The 17,484-nt window shown below is 37.7% G+C and overlaps 4 protein-coding genes across 7 annotated transcripts; 2 read left to right on the plus strand and 2 right to left on the minus strand.

Annotated features, from left to right (window-relative positions):
* Positions 1–2,865: 2,865 nt before the first annotated feature.
* Positions 2,866–6,518, plus strand: LOC106411646 (AP2-like ethylene-responsive transcription factor TOE2). 2 transcript variants are annotated; one of them, XM_013852443.3, is made up of 11 exons: positions 2,866–3,101; positions 3,234–3,710; positions 3,833–3,858; positions 3,940–3,970; positions 4,085–4,172; positions 4,253–4,401; positions 4,737–4,828; positions 4,970–5,067; positions 5,276–5,389; positions 5,687–6,013; positions 6,267–6,518. In XM_013852443.3, exons 2-10 carry the CDS (start codon positions 3,250–3,252, stop codon positions 5,984–5,986), a joined length of 1,359 nt encoding a protein of 452 aa, XP_013707897.2. In that variant the 5' UTR covers positions 2,866–3,101; positions 3,234–3,249; the 3' UTR covers positions 5,987–6,013; positions 6,267–6,518. The 2 variants fall into 2 exon arrangements, with proteins under 2 accessions (XP_013707897.2, XP_048598973.1); XM_048743016.1 differs by having other exon boundaries at positions 2,866–3,710.
* A 158-nt stretch (positions 6,519–6,676) lies between these two features.
* On the minus strand, positions 6,677–8,083 carry LOC106414160 (B3 domain-containing protein At5g60130-like). Of its 2 annotated transcripts, none has more exons than XM_013854869.3 (4): positions 7,983–8,083; positions 7,829–7,899; positions 7,215–7,751; positions 6,677–7,110 (listed from the first exon to the last, which is right to left on the minus strand). In XM_013854869.3, exons 1-4 carry the CDS (start codon positions 7,990–7,992, stop codon positions 6,850–6,852), a joined length of 879 nt encoding a protein of 292 aa, XP_013710323.2. In that variant the 5' UTR covers positions 7,993–8,083; the 3' UTR covers positions 6,677–6,849. The 2 variants fall into 2 exon arrangements, with proteins under 2 accessions (XP_013710323.2, XP_013710322.2); XM_013854868.3 differs by having other exon boundaries at positions 7,829–7,905; positions 7,983–8,037.
* A 1,908-nt stretch (positions 8,084–9,991) lies between these two features.
* Positions 9,992–11,227, minus strand: LOC106414316 (B3 domain-containing protein At5g60142). Of its 2 annotated transcripts, none has more exons than XM_048743017.1 (5): positions 11,143–11,227; positions 10,990–11,066; positions 10,437–10,894; positions 10,345–10,391; positions 9,992–10,273 (listed from the first exon to the last, which is right to left on the minus strand). In XM_048743017.1, the coding sequence occupies exons 1-5, from the start codon at positions 11,150–11,152 to the stop codon at positions 10,227–10,229; spliced, it is 639 nt and encodes a 212-aa protein (XP_048598974.1). In that variant the 5' UTR covers positions 11,153–11,227; the 3' UTR covers positions 9,992–10,226. The 2 variants fall into 2 exon arrangements, with proteins under 2 accessions (XP_048598974.1, XP_048598976.1); XM_048743019.1 differs by having other exon boundaries at positions 10,990–11,060; positions 11,143–11,209.
* A 426-nt stretch (positions 11,228–11,653) lies between these two features.
* LOC106412451 lies at positions 11,654–17,234 on the plus strand. The gene is made up of 11 exons (XM_013853369.3): positions 11,654–12,078; positions 12,170–12,367; positions 12,442–12,692; positions 12,846–12,919; positions 13,020–13,177; positions 13,319–13,452; positions 13,566–13,823; positions 13,924–16,175; positions 16,275–16,377; positions 16,516–16,596; positions 16,914–17,234. The coding sequence occupies exons 1-11, from the start codon at positions 11,895–11,897 to the stop codon at positions 16,995–16,997; spliced, it is 3,777 nt and encodes a 1,258-aa protein (XP_013708823.2). The 5' UTR covers positions 11,654–11,894; the 3' UTR covers positions 16,998–17,234.
* Positions 17,235–17,484: the final 250 nt, after the last annotated feature.

A 17,484-nucleotide genomic window follows, 5' to 3' on the forward strand; every position in this document is an offset into this window, starting at 1 on the left:
ATCGTGACGCATGTAGAAATAAAGAAATGGCGTGAAAATGAAACTATATAAATGCATTAGTTTTTTGTTTAAAACAGTAGAAATCTTAGAAATAGAACTCATAAATTTCAGGAAAGTAAAGGCTTCGAATGGCATGCAGATCAAGAAAATACAGATCAAACTCAAAACGCAGATCAAGCAGAACAAATGCAGATCAAGCAGATCATGCAGAACAAATGCAGATCTAACTGGTTAAGCTAATTTATCGAATTAGTGTATTTAACCAAATATTAAAAATAATTTTGTAAATTAAATATCTAAAACAAAAATACAAATTCTCATCAATTATTTTTTATTAATTTAATAAATGCAAAGAAATTTTAAACATTATATAAAAGTTAACACAATTATAACAAAAAAAAATCATAAACAAAAAAAAGTATAATTCTAATAAATATATTGAAACTTAAAAATTATATAAAATTCATTAAAATGACAAAGAGTATTCCTTTTCCATTTAATTATTTTTATAGTCCAAATTACGAGTTTTACCGGTTTTTACAAGATTTGAAGGTTTAATTCAAATCCGAATTTTAGAGCAACCCGAAACATGAATATGGATGAGTTACGGTTTGACCGGCCAGTCCAGTCTGGTTTTCAAACACTATTCAAAACAGTTGTATCTTTATTTATCAAATAAACTTACTAAATTATCATATTTTATTAAATGTTAGAAAATAATAATTAAAATTAAATATATAAACCAAATATACAAATTCTTATTTATAAATAATGAAATTTAAATTACCAAACATCATAGATATATTCATTAAAATAAGTTTTACAAAATAGTAGAAAATAAAAATTTATAAAAAAATATTAATTATTTTAATTATATTACTCATAACAAGAATAAAAATAAAATATACTATAATATATATGTTTTCTATCAATGTAAATATTATAAATGATTTTTAGTAAAGCAAAGAAAATAGATAATACAAAAATAATATATATAAATATATATCTAGTTATTGCAAACATAATATATAAAAATATGAATATGTTGAATATATACTTTTATGTAAATTTTTTATAAAATTATTTAAATTCTATAAAATAAAATCATTTTAAAATAAATTATTTATAAAACGAAATTATTAAATTTTGTTTCAAAGTGAATAACATGAATTAGTAAAGTAGACTATCTATTAATAATTAATAACCAATATAAATAAATTTATATTATTGATCTGTAAGTGTACAGCTTCTTTTTCTTCTTTAATTGCAGATCAAAACATTTATGTGCAATTTAGATCTGCATGCAGATCTTTAATTTTTTAATCATTTATTTTTGATCTGCAAAAAATGTGTTGAATGGCAAAAAAGTTGCAGTTCAATCTGCATTTAAAATGTCCTGCATTTATTCTGCATCTGTTCTGTGTTAGAAAGATGAGGAAGACTTTGACCTGAGAATGAGAAGTGGCTGGGGCGCAATCTCTGTTGTACACGTGGCTATATTCTATTTGTTAAGATTCATGATCTTCGAGATTTTTCTGACATTCCACTTTTGGCAACCGGCTAAAGGGTGTCGACATTATCATTTGACCTACCCCACTATAATAAAACATTAAAAAAAAAGAGATTCGTCTGGACATAAGCAAAGATATTTTTGAGGTGATCATTTTCATTTTTTTACTGTAACCTGAGTTCGAACTCTTGATGCATTAAGGTGCCAAAGCACCAGTCCATGTAAAAACTGAGTGAAGCTTTCACCTAACTACTTCTCCTAGTAGGTGAGTAGCTAAGCTTTGTAGCTTTGCAAAAGAAGAACGAATGCGTCTAATTATCTGAAGAATTTTGTTTCACTTTATGATTACCCTTGTAAACCCTACCTGCAGTTTTTAGCTGCTTTAATCTCTTTGTTTCACACTACTTTCGAGCTAGACTCAAGCCATAAGATTAGATGCGAGTTAATTATGTGTGGCCTCTTCCATTTTTTTTTGGGTTTATTTAATTAAAGTGTACCTCGCCAATTGCATTTTTGTAGAACTTGAAGAGAAAAATTTGCTAAATCAAATCATATGTTATTTATAGATATACAGTTAGAGTTTATAAAGTAGTGACATAAAATTGATGTATATGTGATTTTCTGTAAACTTGATAGATCATTAGATTGTTTAGACGTTTGTACAAATCAATGTTTCATTTATAGCTGCTTAAATTTTACTGTCAGTGAAAAATATATGACAATTTACATAATCAATTATAAAACACCTTATCGGTTAAGAACAATCAAATTTCATCACTATGTCAAAGAAGAAACACTATAAATCTATTAGTGAAACTCACTTCTTCGCGATCATCTTAGCAGAACCCATATTTTGTACATTCTTTATGAAATAATCACATTTTAAAAAAGAAATTAATTTATACATGAGTTCATGTAGTTACATATTTTTAGTTTATATAACACATTTCTTACATTAGTTGGAATCTATTTAAATCAATAATCATGAGACATTTCTTTTTAGCGAGAACGACATATCTGTAAATATAGGACCCGCTCATAAATGAAAACGTCTTCAAAGTTATGAACGACTAGATTCGTGTTTTTTCCTTTTCGATTTTGGTGATAACTAGCAATTACTACTAATTAATGACTTAGTTAGCTTCGGTAACGAAATCACAAAAAGCTAAACACACATTGAGTAAAAGCTAGAATCATGCTTCAGTTTCTTAACACTAATTTAAATTCTTCTACACCATGTTTTTAAGAAAGCAAAACGAGTAGCACATTGGCACTTTACCCCCCATGGAACCGGGATAACCGGTATCCAATTGCCGAGAAAGATGGAAGCGAATATTTATTAAATGTTGTTGCCACTAACCCAAGTCCCATCACATTCCCGACGAGACGATCGATAATCTCTTCCTCCTCCGGCGAAGCCTTGTCATTCATTCGCCTTCTCTTTCAAATCCCCCCCTCGCCATGTCTCCTTAGTATCTCTCCGTCGTCATCTCTAAATCCTCGCCGTTTAATCCAGGCCGCGTTTTGATTAATTTAAGAATCTAATCTCCTGTTGATTCTCCTCCTCTGCTCGTGAAGATTCCAACCCCATGTAATGTGATTTCTTCCGATCTCTGCTCATTTCAATTCGACGGCGATCGATCGCTGAGTGAGTTGATCGGATTAGTGGATAGGCTTTGATCGTAATTGTGTAAAAGGGTTTGACGATTAGTTGTTGTTGAAGCTTTTTGTTGACTTTGATGCTGGATCTCAATCTCGACCTCGACTCAAAGGAGGTATCCGGTGCTGTTTTGAATCAGATGGATGAATCAGTGACGTCTAACTCTTCGCTAGTCAATGCCGAGGCGTCAAGCTGCATCGATGGTGAAGAGGAGATGTGTTCCGCACCCGCCGTGAAGTTTCAGTTTGAGATTTTGAAAGGAGGAGGTCGGGAAGGTGAAGAGGGAAGAAGTGAGGTGATGACTAAGGAGTTTTTCCCTGTTGAGAAAGGTGGGAGCTTTGTGGATTTGAGCGGACAGAGTTCTAGGAGCTCCGTTGATATTTCTTTTCAGAGAGGGAATCAAGGCGGAGATGCTGCGAGGGTGACGCAGCCGCCAGCACAGCCGGTGAAGAAGAGCAGGAGAGGGCCTAGGTCAAAGAGTTCTCAGTATAGAGGTGTTACTTTCTATAGGAGGACAGGCAGATGGGAGTCACATATCTGGTAAATCTGCTTCTCTTTGATTGGTCTTGGATGAGTTGTTGTTGTTGATGTGTTCCTAGTGGCAGACACATTTGATCTTGTAATAATAATCTTTTCCTTTTGTCAAATTTTCTTTGTTGCAGGGATTGCGGTAAACAAGTTTATTTAGGTAATGAAGTTTTACCACCGTCAGCTTGATTTCTTCTCTGCTCTTAACTCTCTAATGAAGTTTCACTTTTGAATTCAACAGGTGGATTTGACACTGCCCATGCTGCAGCTAGGTAACAACAACTCATGTTGTTTTGTATGATCTTATTGATGCCTCAACTGTTTTTGCTTATGGTATAATAAAATGGAGGTTTCGTAAGTTAAAGTTTCGACATCCTTTGGTGCAGGGCGTATGATCGAGCTGCTGTCAAGTTCCGGGGTCTGGAGGCTGACATCAATTTCGTTATCAGCGACTATGAAGAGGATCTCAAGCAGGTTTTGACTAAGATGTAGAAAATGTAATGAAGACTTGCATGCTTTGATGTGTGTTCTTATATGGTTTTCCAACTTTGCAGATGGCGAATCTTTCCAAAGAGGAAGTTGTGCAAGTACTTCGGCGTCAGAGCTCTGGTTTCTCGAGGAATAATTCAAGATATCAAGGAGCTAATTTGCCCAAGATTGGCGGATGGGGAGGAGCTCAAATGGAGCAGTTAAATGGAAACATGTAATCAACTTCTCTAGGGATCTAATTTTTGGCCTTTACACATGCTGTGTCCTTCGTGGTTTTGTCTGAATGTGCTTAAAGCCATCGCTAAAATGAGTGAAGTGCCGTAGATGAAGAGTTGGTTTTATGAACAAATCTCTGTTAGACCACTAGTAGAAAACCCATTTGTGATTATGAGTTGTATCTACAAATTCTGATGGCTATCATACAGTTATTAGCTATCTTGGGGTGATTGTCTTCTGAGTATAAGCTTCGTGCTCTTGGTGATCGTAAACTTAAATTAAGATGGTGTCTTTCATCCTAACTAATTGCTCATATTCTTCTTATGGAATCAGGGCTTATGACAAGGCGACAGCCACAAAATGGAATGGAAGGGAGGCTGCTTCTTTAATCGAGCCTCATGCATCCCGGATTATTCCGGAGACAGGTAATGTAATTGATGCTCGGTTCCTTGCTTGTTAAAACTGGTCGATGCTGTGCAGGTTTTGCTGCCATCCTTGATATATATTCTCAGTGTGTGTGAAACTACTACTAACTTGTTAACGTGTTTTCTAATTTCTTTTTGTAGCTAATGTTAAGCTCGACCTCAATTTGGGAATCTCTCTTTCACTAGGAGATAGTCCAAAGCAAAACCTTAACAATATTGTATGTGGAAGGAACTCCAAGGTGCATTTTTTTTCTCTGAAGTTCACCAAATATGATTTACTTTGCTTTAATATGTGTTTGCTGAAACCGTTTAGTCAAATGTTTCTTTGTCCATATCACATCGCAAGCTGCAACTCAAAGCTGTTTTTCCCATTAACTAGCTCGAGTTCTCACGGTCTTTCCTTGGTTCACTGAGTTTCTCATTCTTCCATTTGATCTATATTTACAGATGGAAAACCACATGGCTGCATCGACATGTGATACACCTTTCAATTTCTTGAAAAGGGGTTCAGACCACCTTATTAACCGGCATGTCCATCCTTCTGCGCTCTTTTCACCCATGGTAAATACCATAGCTCACATCTCTTAATATACAACTGGTGTCACTGCCTATAACTTGCACAATCTTCTGTTCCTTCTGTCCAGAACTAGAACACCATATGAAATAAGGGTTTTAAAAACTTAGCAAACTTGCTCGACTTTGGTATAACTTGTGTAATTAGACTTTCAGAAGGTGGTTACTGTTGTGTTATTTGATCAGTGAATTACTTTGAGCAGAGTATTATGTTTTGCTTGTTAGTGTTATGTTATGTTTTTGCTTGTGAGTTCTATGTCCTAAAAAACATAATTTTGTCTCCAGGAAAGAACACCGAGGGAGGGTTTTATGCCAGGGTCTCCCCAAAGCTTCCCTGTTAGGACATGGCAAGCGCAAGATCAGCCCAGTGGTGGAACGGCCACAACAGCTACAGCATCGACACTGCTCTCAAATGCAGCATCATCAGGATTCTCACACTCAGCTACACGCCCGCCTTCTTCGTCCACTGCTTCTCTTCATCCTTCTCAGCCCTTCCTCAATCTGAATATTCCCGGTCTCTATGTCATCCACCCATCTCAACACCAGCACCACCATGACATTAACCGCTCACAACCACCACCATAGCGACCTGATTCCTCCACCACATTCAAGGTGAGAGTTTTTAGGAAACGATATCATTCAACTCATCTTTTTCCGAGCACACTAGAAAAAAACCCAATTTTGATGGAAGGGCCCTAAAATTGAGATGATTGTAGTAGTATGAATCTTGATGGATTAAAATTGAAAGGAGAAATGAGAAATGTTTAGTGAATAGAAGAATAAGACAAAGTCTTGTAGCATTATAGTTTCTTAAAGGTCATATAAAACTGTGAGTAACAACGTTCTTCTTTACGTGAACGTGCAGGTTCCAAACATCGCTGAAGGTTGGAACAACTCGAACTTTGACTGTGGAAGGCCAATCCCAAAAAATATATTGCTCTGTATTTGCCATTGTTTGCTTCTCATTCTTCTTTTGATTTGTAACATATAAGTCAGGGGGGTAATTACAAAATAGAAACCCAAACCCCATTTGTCATACTACTATGATGTCTCTGAGACGGATTGATAACCTTGTTCAAACTCAATGCAATCTATTTGTATGAATATACTGTGAGAATTTTCCTTGTTATAACGAAACAACACAAAAGACACGATACAGTTGCAGGCAGCGAGACAACATGGTATGTATAGAAAACATCAACATGGGTTTTGTAGCTAGAGAAATAAACAGAGTGATGAGATTCAGGAACTCCTAATAGAAATAAACATGGTATGTATAGAAAACGTCTTTAACCATAGTTAAGTTGCAAACATCTCAAACAACACAATCCATAGCTATAAAACCAAATCATAAAAGCATCCTTACATAATACGGTGCTAAAAACACACAAACACATGCCCACAAGACTCACAAAGCCACATACATAAACCGAGAGAGAGAGTCATCATCATAATCCCCTAACAATGTGGACCTTGAGAATGTGAGCTACATCATTGCCATTCTTCTTCACCTCGCATATAATCGTATCAGTAGTCTTCACGTTGTTCCTTCTGAAGACACTTCCAAAGCCCTTGACAAACAGACATCCGTTATCCTGAAGCTTGATTTTCCTCTCCAACGTCCCGAACTTGGGCACGAGCGGGTCGACGATAGTTATTCTCTCAGTAAAGTGTAAGTTGTAGTCTTTCATAATGTGAGATGGGATGAGCTGCATGCATGACGAAAGAAACACACATCACCATCATAATAAAACACAAAAGCACAAACATATATAACCAAAGCAAGTGTGAGAAGATCTTTAATAATCATTACCAGTTGGCTCTTTTTCTTCGGGTTAAGGATCACAGTAAAGGACGGGCTATCCGGATCATCCAGAAGCTGCCTATGTTCATCACCATCATCAGTCTCCATACCATCATCGACATCATCAGCCTCAACATCAACATCCACATCCTCATCATCATCCTCATCATCAGCAGCCTCATCATCATCACCATCATCATCTTCATCATCATCATCATCATCATCATCATCAATAACAATGACATCATCATCATCGTCATCATCATCATCAACCTCTGCGGACTTACCAAGCTTTTTACACGTGGCTTGGCCGTAAACACAGAAGTTGAAGAGACGAGAGCCATCGAACTCGAAAGCCAAGAACTCTCCTCCTTTCAGATCTTCGTCCTTGACGATCCTCTTCCACCCATCAACCATAGAGAACTTCTCAGGATCGCCACTAAGTTTCCTCAACTTCAGTTTCCAGACGTGTCCGTTGATGTTTGTAACGGTTACGCTCTTAGGAACAGAGCTCGGTAAACAGCTGTTGAACGAGACAGGTATCTCCTGCACAAGAAGGAAATTACCAGAAGGAAACCAAAAAAAAAAAAAACAGAGTGAAGAGAAAGTGTCTTTTTTTTTACCAGATCGTCTCCTGAGTCGTTGGGTAAGTACACTTTGAAGAACTTTGGGAGACGATCACCAGAAGAATCACCTGTTACTGAAGAGATTATAAGAGAGGCTATGCTACATTTCAAATGGAGAATCAAGAAGGGAAGAAGAGAGTAAAGGAGAAACCTTTCTTCATTGTGTGTCTCTTTGTGCTGATCTTCGTTCGCTTCCAAAAAAAGAAGAAGAGAGTTTCTTTTGGAGGGTGAAGAGGAGATAAGTTCTTGGGATTCTAGGTTTCGTGTTCGAATGGCTTAGATTCAAAGGGTTTTTTCTACATTTGTAGGAAAATTGTGAAAACAGAGACTGCACTCTGTTTCTCTGTTTTTTTCCTTCAAAATAGTATACAGACCATTAAGGGCCTGACTGGTTTAACCGCAGCGGTTGCGGTTGCGGTTGCGGGAGTTTGCGGATGCGGGTGGTTGCGGTTTCTAGCGGTTTTAAGAGATTTGTACGACTGGTTATGCGGTTAGAAATTTATGCGTTTGCGGGATACTTATGACTGGTTAACTACCAAATGCAGCAGCAGTTAAATAATAAATTAACAATATTTATATTTTATACAATTATAAAAATATCAAAAATAATAATATTATAATAAATATACAATTTATATTTAGAAAGTTATAGTTTTAATTTTTAAAAAATATAGAAAATATTTTTATTTTAAAGTTTTATAATATTAATTAAAATTTAATTGATATATTTTAGCATTTTTATAATTTCAGTTTAATTTTTTTATTGAATTTTTTATTTTTGTATTTATATTGTTTTGGAAAAAAAATAATTTTTTTTATCCTCCCGCAAACGCCCGCAACCGCAAACGCTAGCTGGAACCAGCTTTTGAATTTATGAGGTTCAGAGCGATTTGGAGCGATTTGGAGCGGTTTAGAGCGGTTTGAGCGATTGTTGCAAAACGCCAGTAACCGCTACCAACCGCAAAAGCTGCGTTTGCGGTTGGTAGCGGGAAAACCAGTCATACCCTAACTCACGCGCTTTCACTAAAAGCAACTTAATTCGTCCTGACAACAAAAGTTACTGCAGGTGAACAGAAAAAAGGAACAAAAATTACCGCCAAGGCGAGGCCCACAAAGCCCACGAAAACAAGAAATAAGTTCATAGGTTTGGTCTCAGGTTCGGTTGAGTTGGCTAGTAGGACTGAAAATGCTTGGAAAACTAGTGGTAATCTGGTACTTGACGTTTAGGAAGAGTTCAAAGTTCATAGAGTCAATGTTAGCTTCCAAATTTACAAGTGGTCAGTGGTTCACTGTGACAACAAATACATATTTTTGAGATATAACTGTACATGAAACTAAGGAAAGAGAAGGGTTTGTATCCTAGTGGTTCTCATTCTCACAGACAATTACCAAAAATCGTAGGTTTGAATTTCTGTCGACGCGGCGGTATTATGACTCTCCAAAAAAATTTAAAGGATTTTTTTGAATTTAGGGACACCGCTGGCGGTCACTATAAAAAGTTTTATCCGAAACATGTAAAAAATGAAACTATAAGGAAAACTGTAGTGGAGCTAAATGAGGTTGATCAGTTGTTTCTTACAATGTTCTTTCCTAGTTAGTGTTTGATTCCTTACAAGCAACTAAAACACGGAGCAGCCGGTCCTTTCCCTTATCTTTCTGGTTATATATACTTTTTTTTAATGGTTAAAGGTCATAAGTTCGCTCTATGGTACTAAAGATGTGCAGTACCAGGTAAGTCTTGGCTTCGGTTGAGTTAGCTATTGTGACTGGACATGCTTCCCAAACAAAATCTATGTTAAGTGAGTGTTCTATTAGTTGTTTCAGCGGGTGGTAGATGTTAGTAGTTGATCATTCAAATTATCAACTAGTCAGTGATATCCTTTGACTAGAGTTCCATGCTGTTAGCTTGATAAGTCTGGAGTACAAAGATAATATCTGCAGCTTTAAGCTGGATAACTGCTGGACAGCTTTTCTGTTTTTCTGTCAACCACAACATTCTTCTTATGTTTATGTTTTTTTTTTTTTTGAAACAGAAACATTCTTCTTATGTAAACTTTAAGGTTTGAACAGCCCTGAAGCTTTGGTAACATTGTGATTGTACTATAAGATAAGTGAGATTATCAACCCAACCTTGCATTGTACAAATTCAAGAACAAACAATATATAGTACAACATGCTTATTTTATTTATATTAGACTGTCATCACTACATGTTGCAGACACACAAACAACAAAGAGGTAGATTTATTTAATAGATAACAGAGTACTGAAATGATTAGTGTCTTGATTTAAACCTACTACTAAGATTTTTTACCATCCTTACATATTCTGGAAGTAACACATAGAGAGAGCTTCATCCACTTATAACATGGACTTTGATCTCACGAACCAGACTATTATTCTCCTTCTCCACCGTCACTCTTAGTTGAGACTTCAGAAGAACCTATTAAAGAAAAAAAGTTAATAATACACATGAAAATAAAGACACTCGCAAATCAAAAGTTTCTGTTGTACCTTTCTCTATTATCTCTGTCTCAACTCCACTCCTTGTCTCATCATCATCATCATCATCATCATCATCATCATCATCATCATCATCATCATCACCATCGCTAGTATCCTCATCAATAACTATGATATCTTTTGTAGACTGATCTTCCATACCAGAACCTTGTCCACTACTAACATCATCATCATCATCATCATCCGTACTATCATCATCAATGACTATGACATCAACACAAGATTTACCATCTTCACCCTCAGATTCATCTGTGATCTCTTTGGTTTTCACTGAACTTCCAAGCCTTTTACAAGTAGCTTGGCCGTAAATACAAAAGTTGAAAAGACGAGAGCCATCAAACTCGAAGGCTAAGAACTCCCCACCTTTCAAATCTTCGTCCTTTACTATTCTCTTCCATCCATTAACCATAGAAACTTTATCAACATCATCACCACAACATTTCATCAACTTCAGTTTCCAAATGTTTCCATAAATGCTTCTAACAATTATGTACTCAGGTAGTGGCTTTGGTAAGAAGCTGTTGAAAGAAATGGGTATGTCCTGCAAAAAAGGACCTACAACTTTGAACCAAAAGCTACAAATCTACAGATGAAGATGAACGTAAAAACAAAGTGAAGAGAAGTGTGTGATTTTACCAGATCATCTCCAGAATCATCAGGTAGATAGACTTTGAAGAACTTTGGAAGACAATCATCAGAAGAATCTCCTGTTCCTTAAAGAAAGAAAATAACAAATTAAGATACAATGTAACTGGAGAATCAAGAATGAAGAAGAGAGTAAGGAGAAACCTTTGTTCATTGTGTCACCACCTCTCTGTGCTCTCAGAGATCTTTTGATTTCTTTTGGGGAAGTAAAGATATCTCAGACTCTTCTCTTCTAAATAGAAGAAACGAAAATAACAAAGACTTTGTCTATATTATTTATCTTCCCATCCCACAGTTTGCCTTTTGTAGTATAAAACAGAGCTTGTCCTCGGGTGAATGCTTGTTCCTTCAAACGGGAAAAGAGAACATTATTGATACTACTAGACAGTACCTACATTTACTTTGATGCTCCTCTAACCGAACCGAACCAGTTTAATTCGAACCGGAAAACGAATAGATTGAGAATCAGTGGTGACCGAAGCGAGGAAGAGAACCAAAGTAGTAGACTCAAGGCCCACATAACGAGTAATGGGCTTGAAACTCGTCCCAATTGTTTAGCGTAAATGACGATATCGTCCTTAGATTATTGAAGAAAGTTGTGTAGAGTAGGGACCAACTCGAGTAAAGGGTAATATAGTCAACTACCGTGATCGATCTCCTGACCCGATCGTCATCTTTATTTCAATTTCAAGTTTTTTTTCCAACGTCTTCTTCCCGCTTACGAAGCACCGGAATATTCTATTCAACATCGGCCGACGGATTTACGATTCCGACCACGAACAACGCTCTCCCTGTTTCCTATACCAGCTTAGCTTCTCTCATCAGTGTAAGGAAGAGAAAAACTCTCAGCGATACCGATTTGGCCTTTGGGATTTAGATCTCGGACGTTGGTAGTAATGGAGAAGGATCTGTTAGATATCTCTGGGGAAGACGAATCCAATTGGCTTATGAGAGACACGCCGGTTAAAGGCGTTGCGTCGTTTTCCGGTGGCCGGGAAAAGAGCTATTTAGATTGCTCGCCTCTCCAAATCCCTAGATCGAGCCGCGCCGTTCCTCCTCGCCCTCCTTTTTCTTCAATTGGTACGCGCTTATTCGCCAAGAGATGATGTTCTACTCAAACCTTTTAGCATATTTTTGAATCTCTGATTATATTGGATAAATGATTTTGTAGGAAGAGTAACAGGCAACACAAGCAACGTGGAGCAGCCAAGCGCTTGTACTGATACAGGCAGTGTAGGCAAGGAGAATACCAGTGGGAGCAAAGTTGAGTTGAGTGTGGAGAGACAACAGATGAAAAAGAAGAAAAAGAATGCAGGTTTTAACTTGCGGAAAAGCTTAGCTTGGGATAGAGCCTTTTCAACTGAAGAAGGTGACTTGTTAGTGTTCATGGATTTACCTTTATTCTCCTGTTTGGTCTATGTTATTAAGCTGGTCTTGAACCAGGTGTTTTGGATTCCACCGAGCTATCTAAAATCACTGGAAACGCTTGTCTACTTGGTGGAGATATGTTATCTGCCATTCAGGAGGAGGCAATGTCAGCTTCCAAATTTACTAATGTTTCACCGGGTCTACAAGCACTTGAAGAGAACCTGTTTAACGACTTGCCTGTGAATAGTAAAAGGAGAGAGAAGAAGATTGTGATTGGCACTGTGCCCAAGTACTCAACGCCATCTAAAGCCCAATCTTCTTCCATGGTGAGTTTACTGGACATGAATTGAGGATTTTCTTAATGGAGCTGATGAAGGAGATCAGTTGTTTCTTACACTGTTCCTTTCCTAGCAAAAAGAAGTTTTTTGAGGCGCTTTTTTTTCTTTCAATCTAACTGTCGAATGCATTTATTGGCACAGAAAAAAGTTTCAGCTCAGGATTTGAGAAGCGGTTCCAAACGCAGTGGCTGTCCCCGGCCTCCTCCGTCATCTTCATATCCTTTTCTTACTTAATGTACTGGTTGTTAAGGCAATTACTATCCATGCTTTTCTTGTTTTGTTCTTTTTGCTTGTTTAACCTTAACTTCTTTGAACCCTGAAAAGACCTGCAAATGTGCATACAACAACACCACGTAGCAGGGAGCCGAGCGTATCTAAAGTTTCTAAGACTAAATCTGATCCAGTTTCAAACAACATGACAAAGATTACCCGAAGTCCCAGCAAACCGAAACTAAGTCAACTTACTCAGTCAAGTATGTCCACATGCAGTAATTAAATAGAACCTCTCTCATAACGTTTTTTTCCTTCTTGCGTTTTCAGCAATTGCCTTTGCTGCAGATTTTATATATTGTTACATGATCGAATTGCCTTGGTTATTTCTTCTGATACGGCAGGTAATTCTCAGAGGAGCTTAGGATCTGTAAGCTTCTCGAAAGGCACTTCCAGCACAAAGAGTAAAACAAGTTCCAGCGTGGCGAGCAGAAGTTCAATTCCGAACCCCTCTCTTAGGCAATCTAGAAGAAATGTGGTAAACCGTTGCTGTCCTCTGCAAACCATTATATCAATTAGATTATGCACTAGAAATTTGAAGCGAATGTTACTTTTCCATGAGTATAATGTGTGCATTTTCTTGAACTCTAGATCACCAAAACATCAGGAGCTCCTTCAGCATCCAAGTCACAGCATTCTGTTGCTGGGAAGTCCAACGATGGCCCTATGACTACATCAGAAATGGATATGCTTGGTCATGCATCAAATATCGCCAACTCTGATTTGACTAATATGGGCACCGCATTAGCTCAAAATAGTAGAGTTGGAAACACGCAGTCTGCAGTTTCCCGACTGGCAAAACCATCAGGTTTAAGACTGCCGTCACCGTCAATTGGCTATTTCGATCAGGTATATTATTGAAATGTACTGAAATCTAGCTTTTGTTGAGGGTTACAACCATGGTTTTAGGCTCTTAATCTCTCATACTTCTTATTCCTGATTTTTGCAGTCTGGTTCTCAACCGTCACACAGTGCAGAAGAAAAGCATAATCAGCTTCCAAAGTCTGATATTGGTTCAGCTTCTCGTTTTTCTTTGATCCCTACCTCCAAAAAACCTCAATTTTCCGAAAAAGTTCCCAGAGTTAACTCCAAGTCAGCAACTGGTAACATCGGCAGTTCAGGTCCAGCTGCAGGTTTCTCTGCTCAAGAAAGGGTGAAAATAGGCCTGAAAAGCACTTGGAAAATAGAATCCGAAGTGTCGTCTTGTTCAAAGGTTTCCCAGATAAATGAAAGCCTGCAGCATCCATGTATCTTTCCAGGTGATATTTGTACATCTGAGAACATTTCTACTGCAAAATGCGAAGATTTTCAGAGTAGCAGTAAGCTGCCGCTCAGTAGAATGTCTGATGATAATACGGATGAGCAAAGGAAGACTCTCTGCTCAGTAGAAGGTCCATTTATCAAAGGTTCCATGGATTCTCCGGTGCAGGGTCCTTCTGGCGATGAGTTACCACGGTTGCAAGTCCGCAATCAAGAGGAAGATGTATGTACTATGAACGCTTTCAATGAAGACTTAGATACATTGGATGTACATTTGAAACCACAAAAGGAATGCGTGCACCCTGGAGATGAAGACGGGATGAGTCATTTCCTTTCTGGAGAAAACGACGTGCTAATTATCAACCATTCTACTGAAAATGTAGCAAAGCAGTCTGAGGTTTTAGATTCCCTCACTTCAGATCCAGGGCCTGCTGACGCACCAGATTGTGTTCAATCATCATGCAGCCGTTTTGAGGAAAATACAGTGTTGGACTCTGTTCCGTGTGGTCATAACATAGAGTGTGATGGTCAGGCTGTAGTAGAAACGGAAAAGGGAATTGATGTAAGCGATAGCACAGAGACAAACTGTGAGGCTGATTTCGTTGGTCCATTTCCCGATTGCAAAGACTGGTCTAGAGAATCTGAAGAACAGCATTTCTCGCGCCAATTAGCCCTTGAGGGGAAAGAGGGAAGTCGTGAGATAGATGTCGTGACCAGAAAAGAAAGAGCAGATACAGATGATGTCGCTGATATGCAGATAGATTACTTAACTGGTTCTACTGCAGATGAACAAAACATCGATCAAGTGAACTTACTAATGCCTTCCTCCGCTGAAGTTAAGATGGAGGATAAATCTCGGGAATCATCTCATGAAACCTGCTCTGAGAAACTAACTTCTGAAAAGCATATTCAGTATAACTGTTCCAGAGCTGCAGATACATCTGATGTAAAGGATGTTTATGTAATGAAGCAGACTGATCAACTTGAAACATCAGATCGTTGCTGTCCAGCAAAAGATGTATCTGCCACAGTGTTCTCTTATTCAAATGAGGAGCTTGAAGATAACTCAGAGCTGGAAGACATGGATCTGGTTACTGAGTCAGATAGCTCAGATGAGGAGCCTGATGGTAATTTGAATCTGAAACAGGTGAATCTGGTTACTGAGTTAGAATCCATTAGTGACCTCGATGAGTTTCCTATCAAGGGCGTTCCTGATCAAGAATATCTGGAACTAGAAGCTATCCATACTGCAATGGACCAGCGTGGAAAACCTAACACTCTACTAAGTGAATCAATTGGTTCCCCGGCTTCTTTATCTGGAGATCCTGAGAGTCTAAATCAGGACACCGTTTTTTCCAGAAGCTCCGAAGGCAGGTCAAGCCAGGATTCAAATTCTGGATGTATTGTGTGTAACTATGTTGGAGAAGCTGAAGGCCAGACAGATACTGAAAAGGATTTCAGTACTCGGGTTACTGGTCAAGAATTTGCCTCTCATGAAGAAGGTGAAGTTCAAGTTACAAAGATCTCTCGTGATCCTGTAGAATATTTGACCAGAGAGGAGGAATCAGGAGCTCCGATAATCATGAAAGAGGCATTCTCAGCCAGAGATGATATGCAGCCTGACGAGTTCACTGTCCTGAGTGATGACACTTTGCCATCAGAAAGTGGAAAGGATTCCAGTGCTCAGGTTACTGATCAGGAACTCGGCTCTTATGGAGATGTGGAAGTTCAAGTTATAAAGATCTCTCCTGATCCTGTAGTATACGTGACCAGAGAGGAGGAACCAAGGACTCCTATGACCACGAACGAGGCTTTCTCAGTCAGAGATGATATCCAGCCTGACGATGACAATTTGACATCAGAAAGCAATGAAGTCCATGCCTCTGGAAGCAGTAGCGATCGTACATGTTTATCAGAAGGCAAGGATAAGACCGTACCAATGTAAGTAATTAAATCCAGCCTCCACTAGTAGTAATCTGCTTCTATTCCTTCAGCGCAGTTGAATGTTGACAATTGGCTGATAATTCACTATTTCAACAGGGATGCTAAGTCTGAGAAGAAACCTGATCCTATTATTGTAAAGCCTCCAAATGCTGTTCCATTTTCTGACGAATGGCTAGCTGCAATTGAGGCGGCTGGGGAGGTATAAACTAGTATATATTTCTCAATGATATGAATGAAACTATGATGATAAAGTGAAGATCCACTTGCTATTATTGCGTATATATGAAATAGAATTATTTGGCAATGCCTCAGCGGATCTCTTGTGTTTCAAATGTAGGAAATCTTAACTCTGAAAAGTGGACGTGTACAACATTCACCAACCGACAAGACTGTTCCTGAACCAGGTCCATGGTCTCCGGTATAGTCCTCTCTCCCTCTCTCATTACCATTCGCGTAGATTTGAAAGAGGTGTTGATAAAAGGAAACAAGAGTTGAAACGCTAGGACTTGATTTTAGTTTAGTTTAGTTTGTTTTCTACTAGTGTGACAGGTTACAACAGTATGTAGAATTCACCTCTTATTTTTTTTTCTATAATTTTCACCACTTACCCACTAATCAAGTAGTTGCTCCACTGCAATCTTTCACATCGTTCAAAAAGATAAGCAGTCCAGATGTCATAAAATTGGTTCATGACACTAACTTGAGAATATTTTTGTGTGTGTTCGTGATGGTCAGGTGAAGAAGAAGAACAATCAAGGAGTAGGACCATTTGACTGTACAAAGTATACAAACAAAGGTCTTCCTCCTACTTTAGATTGAAAACTTGGTTTCTTCTTTCTTAACCATTATTTTCTCTGTCTTTTACCCCTTTTTAACCACTACTAGGAAAGTAAAACTTTGTTGAACACAATCAGCTTTTTATTGCATGCTTAAGAAATCAAATGTGTACAAAGAACTTGCTGTTTTGTTCTTGTTTAGAGGCATGAATGACTTGTTCCATAATGGATAATTTTCTTAACAGTCTTTTGCGATATTCATTAGGTTGAACTTTGTATAGTAGGAGAAGTGGGCAATGATATTTTTGGACTGCATACAGTAGAGAGCCGTTTATGTTGTTTCAAACTTTCAATTGATGTCGAAACTATTCCTCTTTCTTGGTTGGTCAAAACTGTAATTACCTACAGGTCCACTCAGTTTCATATTTAAATGATATAAAAAATTTCATTAGCCATCTCCATGACTTTCCAAAAGATCAATTTTGCAAAATAAATTTTAGCAAAATAACTTTTTGGAAATGAACTTAGAT

The sequence above is a fragment of the Brassica napus genome, chromosome A10, assembly GCF_020379485.1.
Source record: "Brassica napus cultivar Da-Ae chromosome A10, Da-Ae, whole genome shotgun sequence".
In the NCBI taxonomy this organism is placed as follows: domain Eukaryota; kingdom Viridiplantae; phylum Streptophyta; class Magnoliopsida; order Brassicales; family Brassicaceae; genus Brassica; species Brassica napus.

Coding starts and splice junctions, on each gene's coding strand:
- LOC106411646 (XM_048743016.1), top strand. CDS start 3,250: ATGCTGGATCTCAATCTCGACCTCGACTCAAAGGAGGTATCCGGTGCT. Junction 3,971..4,084: donor ACTGCCCATGCTGCAGCTAG/GTAACAACAACT, acceptor CCTTTGGTGCAG/GGCGTATGATCGAGCTGCTG. Junction 4,829..4,969: donor CCGGATTATTCCGGAGACAG/GTAATGTAATTG, acceptor TTCTTTTTGTAG/CTAATGTTAAGCTCGACCTC.
- LOC106414160 (XM_013854868.3), bottom strand. Junction 7,752..7,828: donor ACGACTCAGGAGACGATCTG/GTAAAAAAAAAG, acceptor CTTCTTGTGCAG/GAGATACCTGTCTCGTTCAA. Junction 7,111..7,214: donor CGAAGAAAAAGAGCCAACTG/GTAATGATTATT, acceptor TCATGCATGCAG/CTCATCCCATCTCACATTAT.
- LOC106414316 (XM_048743017.1), bottom strand. Junction 10,895..10,989: donor ATGATTCTGGAGATGATCTG/GTAAAATCACAC, acceptor CCTTTTTTGCAG/GACATACCCATTTCTTTCAA. Junction 10,392..10,436: donor GATGAGGATACTAGCGATGG/TGATGATGATGA, acceptor TGATGATGATGA/TGATGATGAGACAAGGAGTG.
- LOC106412451 (XM_013853369.3), top strand. CDS start 11,895: ATGGAGAAGGATCTGTTAGATATCTCTGGGGAAGACGAATCCAATTGG. Junction 12,079..12,169: donor CCCTCCTTTTTCTTCAATTG/GTACGCGCTTAT, acceptor ATGATTTTGTAG/GAAGAGTAACAGGCAACACA. Junction 16,176..16,274: donor AAGGATAAGACCGTACCAAT/GTAAGTAATTAA, acceptor CTATTTCAACAG/GGATGCTAAGTCTGAGAAGA.